We start from the raw sequence: 4,075 nt of genomic DNA, 5'->3' as shown, positions 1-4,075 counted from the left end.
TGTATATATATATATATATATATATATATATATATAGGAAAGGACAAATGGTGAAAGTTGCATCAAATTCAAAGGCGAAGCCCGTTTCACCGTTTCGCGAATAGATATCGGTGGGAGATCGGGCGATTTTGCACGGAGCGCGGCATCCAGATTGATCGGAGCACAATGCTGCGAAAGTGGTCGTCTACGTCGAGACGTCTGCGCGTGATTGACAGCCGACAGCGCCACTCGAAACAGTCAAAACATTTCGGGGTGGCTCGTCGAGCCTGGCCTTGACGCATCGTAGCGACGCCAATCATTGTCCCCGCGCGATCCGTCATTAGACCAAAACGGCCGTCCTCCGAAAACATCGTGGCATCGGGGTTATCGGGTGGCTCGATGCAGTTTTACAATGGGACGTGTCGAATGTTATACCCGTCACGTTCGACTGGTCCTTTCGTCGCGATTTCTCTTTTTCTCGCTCCCTTTATCTCTCTTCCCGTCTCTCTCTCTCTCTCTCTTTCTCTCTCTTTCCCCCACCGCTCGTTCATGTCATTTCGCATCGGCAACAATGCGCGTTTTAACGTGAATACAGAGAGTATCGATGGTGAACGATCGTGTGATGAACGAGCGTTTATACGGTTTATATACGATTCGCGAAAATTATTCAAAATAGATTTTTCGAGGGAGTTGAAAGTTGTTGGTTGTGATTATCGATTATCGTGGATACTTTGATCGATACAGTTTTGGATGTATTATATAGTTCGTGTTTATAGGTTCAGGAAATATATGGTGCAGGAAATACAAATTGTTAATTATAAAACTTTGTTTAAAAAAGAATTTAAAGTTTTCCTCACCGATTCGATCCGGCGAATATTTTCAATTATTTTGCAATTGTTTTATCACCTATTTCGCTATTTCCTCTTCTATTCGACGTTGTTATACAAACCATTATTAAAAATATTATTCGTGAAATATATATCTCCAATAAAACAATTTTGAATAATATGTCCATCCATACATCTCACCGATATCGCATAGTTTTTAGAAATATCGATGGGATCGACGACTTTAATTTATAGACTCGATTTTACCACTTAAATTATCGTTTAAGTCTGTCGGTGGTACACGGGCGATGGTAATTCATCGATCATCGCGAGGAATAATTCATCTCCAGCCCCCACTTGAAAACCCCCCCCTCTCCTCCCGCTCGTGTTGCCTCGGTTAGCGTGATCATAGATCGTTGATTATCGAAGCGATACCAGGAACGATGCATTGTTCTTTCCTTGTTCCAGTCGCCGACTCAACAGGAGGTGCTCTCGGCCCTGAAGAGACGTCTGGAGCAGACGAGCGTCCCGCTCTTCCCACGGCATCGCCTCCGCATGCTCTCGAAACTCGCCGAAGGGGCGTTCGGAACGGTAACGACATTGTTATTACGTCCGCGCGCATATCTATTTTAAATTAGACACGGCGAGCGGGGAACACGATTCGTCACGTCTATCCCCGTCTATAAAGGATTACCACCGTGTTCACGTTTATTATCGTCTTTAGAGCAGAACTGGAACAGGCTGCTGCCCTCCACTCTCGCTCCCATTCCGATTTCCCGCGGTAGACGCTCTCTTAATCGGTTCTTCACCGAACTTCCGCGTTGAATCGGTAGTTGATCGAGCGAATCGAGCCGATTTACTCGAAAGATCCGTCGAGAATAAAATAAAAAAATATACGTTTTTTCGTTACGTTTGTTTATTATATATATATATAAAGATTGGATTACATTTCTCATCATTAAGAAGGGAAGTTTCGAGTTAAATTCTTTACACTCCTAACTTCTCCTCCTTTCATTTAAAAACCCGAGGAACATCTTTACTCGTTCATTTGAAATTTCCTTTATAAAGTTTTCTAATTTACCCTCCAGAGGCTTCGTAACGAAAATATAATTAAACCGGAGGAGGACCCGTTAAAGCGAAACCGAATAAAAGAGAGACTATCGTCCTGTCCTATCCTATCCTCCAACGAATGAAAATTTTAAACGATACGACTGTTAAAACGGAGCAAACATAAATCCAAATAACTATAACTAACAATAAGAAACAACCTAAAATATAAAATTTAACGTCTCCGGCCAATCTCCATCAACCTCCATCAACCCCGCGTTCGCAGTGAATCGCGAGATTAGCGATCTCCTCCGCTGTACACCACTCTCCACGTCATCGAGGGAGCGTTGTAACGTCAAACCGTAGCTCTCTCCACGCGATCCCCGCAACATTATCATAATACACTCGGTGTTTGCAAAGTGTCGCTTTACCCCAGCTAATGCGGAGCAACGGAAACACCTACTGAAATAGCATCGAGCCGCGCGGGGGTTAAATTACAAACGGCCGATATTGCGAACCGGACGTGATGCTCTTCCTACCTGGCCACGATCGAATCGACAACGACAGACGACAGATACAGGCGTCGTGGCCCACGATTCCCCATCGATTCGGCAAACGCACGCTCCATTTTGGTCGACGATCATCAGAGAGAGAGAGAGAGAGAGAGTGAGAGGATCGAATGAGAAAGTGAATTAATGAGGGAGAGAGAGAGGGAGAGAGAGAGAGAAATCAATCCGTTTGTTGACTGGGAAAATTCGCCCACTGGCCGAAGCCCGACAATACGTCGATTAACGAAGTGTCCACCCTGTTATTCTTCACAATGGCGCCTCGTCCACCTCGTCGAGGATAATCAGTTTAGAATGCAGTTAGAGCGGCTAATAATTCCCTTTTGTTTCCTGTCCCGGCCGTTAATGATCAATGGCCAAGAGGATGCCTCCCTTCCCTGGTTCGAGTTTCCAGGGCCAGGAGTTATGCGTTGTTACGCGCCCTTCGAAGATCGCCTTGACAATCGATCTCGGTGAATCGAGCACAGGATTGACCCGTCCCGGCGACGCGTGGACGACGTGTGCTGACATGTTGGCACGAAATTTCGATGCTCCTTCTCCATATCGAAGATATTTGGAACACATTTGAGAAGAGAGAATCACGCCCCTTTGTAATGATTACGATCTCGGGTGATAAAATTACCCAGAATTTTTAATACGTTAGTCAATTGACAAATGACACTTTTAATCATATCTATGAGTATAGCGTATGTTCGTTGCTGGAAAGAAATCTCTTTCTTGAAGATCTTGGAAAACGCATCGATATAAAAATATTAGCTAATTATAATTTGTATATACGATAATTTAATTTATAAATGTAATTTCGTGTTCAAGTAATAATTGTAACATTATTACTTATCCTAACATAATTTCCTAAATGAAAATTGTAATTATTCTATTACTACTATATAATATGTGACATCAAGATTGTTAACAAAACGTCCCCTGTTCCACGAGACTTTTCTTTTTCAGCAACGAACGGTACATGATAAGAAATATTATAGAGCTTCGATCAAAAACGCACTCTAAGAAGTATTTCCCTTATCCGACTTCCGGTCGAATCCTCTCCCACCATCGCGTATCTATGCACGTAATACATATATATATATATCCTCGTTTAAAACTTACACGATAAATTGGTCCGAACGACGAATAATCAAATTCGTGGATTCATCCATTCTCGTTAGAGGAATTTATAACCCCGAACGAGGATCCTTTACCCTCCCTGGACTTTTATTTTTCCGTATAATAATAATAAACGCGTCCCGATCCCCCGCTTCGTGGGAATTTTTCCTCGTGGATTCTTCTCCGACCGAAAACGATTCCCGTGTAAAAACGTAAACAAATTATGCCCATAAAGGTGTACGTGGCGGAAGCAGAAGGGATCCCGGAGTACGGAACGACGACCACCCTGGGCAAGCGTCTCGTCGCCGTCAAATTTTTACTGCCGGAAGCCAGCGAGAAAGAAAAGTGAGTATGGCGGCCGTTATTTGCATTCCGTTTCGACGTTGCAACGGCCTCGATCGAGCTTCCCCTCCGATAAACATTTTACGACCGAAGAAAGGAAGGAAAAAAGGAAGGAAGGAAGCAAGGAATCGGCACGCGATTTCACGCAAGATTCGTTTCTTCCAACCTTTCTTCCTCGAACGATCGTTTTGTATCGGTGACGGGGAGCAA

At 43.6% G+C, this 4,075-nt stretch overlaps 1 protein-coding gene across 2 annotated transcripts in view; it reads left to right on the top strand.

The window, feature by feature from the left end:
* LOC102677059 (discoidin domain-containing receptor 2-like) overlaps nucleotides 1–4,075 on the top strand; it is a 141,476-nt gene that overhangs the window by 125,499 nt on the left and 11,902 nt on the right. For both annotated transcript variants that reach the window (XM_006616348.2, XM_031510762.1), the window contains exons 11-12: nucleotides 1,275–1,397; nucleotides 3,759–3,868. In XM_006616348.2, the coding sequence (XP_006616411.1) occupies nucleotides 1,275–1,397; nucleotides 3,759–3,868 (233 nt within the window). The remainder of the gene's footprint in view (nucleotides 1–1,274; nucleotides 1,398–3,758; nucleotides 3,869–4,075) is intronic.

This window comes from Apis dorsata, unplaced genomic scaffold (assembly GCF_000469605.1).
Source record: "Apis dorsata unplaced genomic scaffold, Apis dorsata 1.3 scaffold_257, whole genome shotgun sequence".
NCBI lineage: Eukaryota > Metazoa > Arthropoda > Insecta > Hymenoptera > Apidae > Apis > Apis dorsata.
Note: the sequence above shows the minus strand (reverse complement) of the source record. Positions and strands in the feature narration are given on the sequence as shown.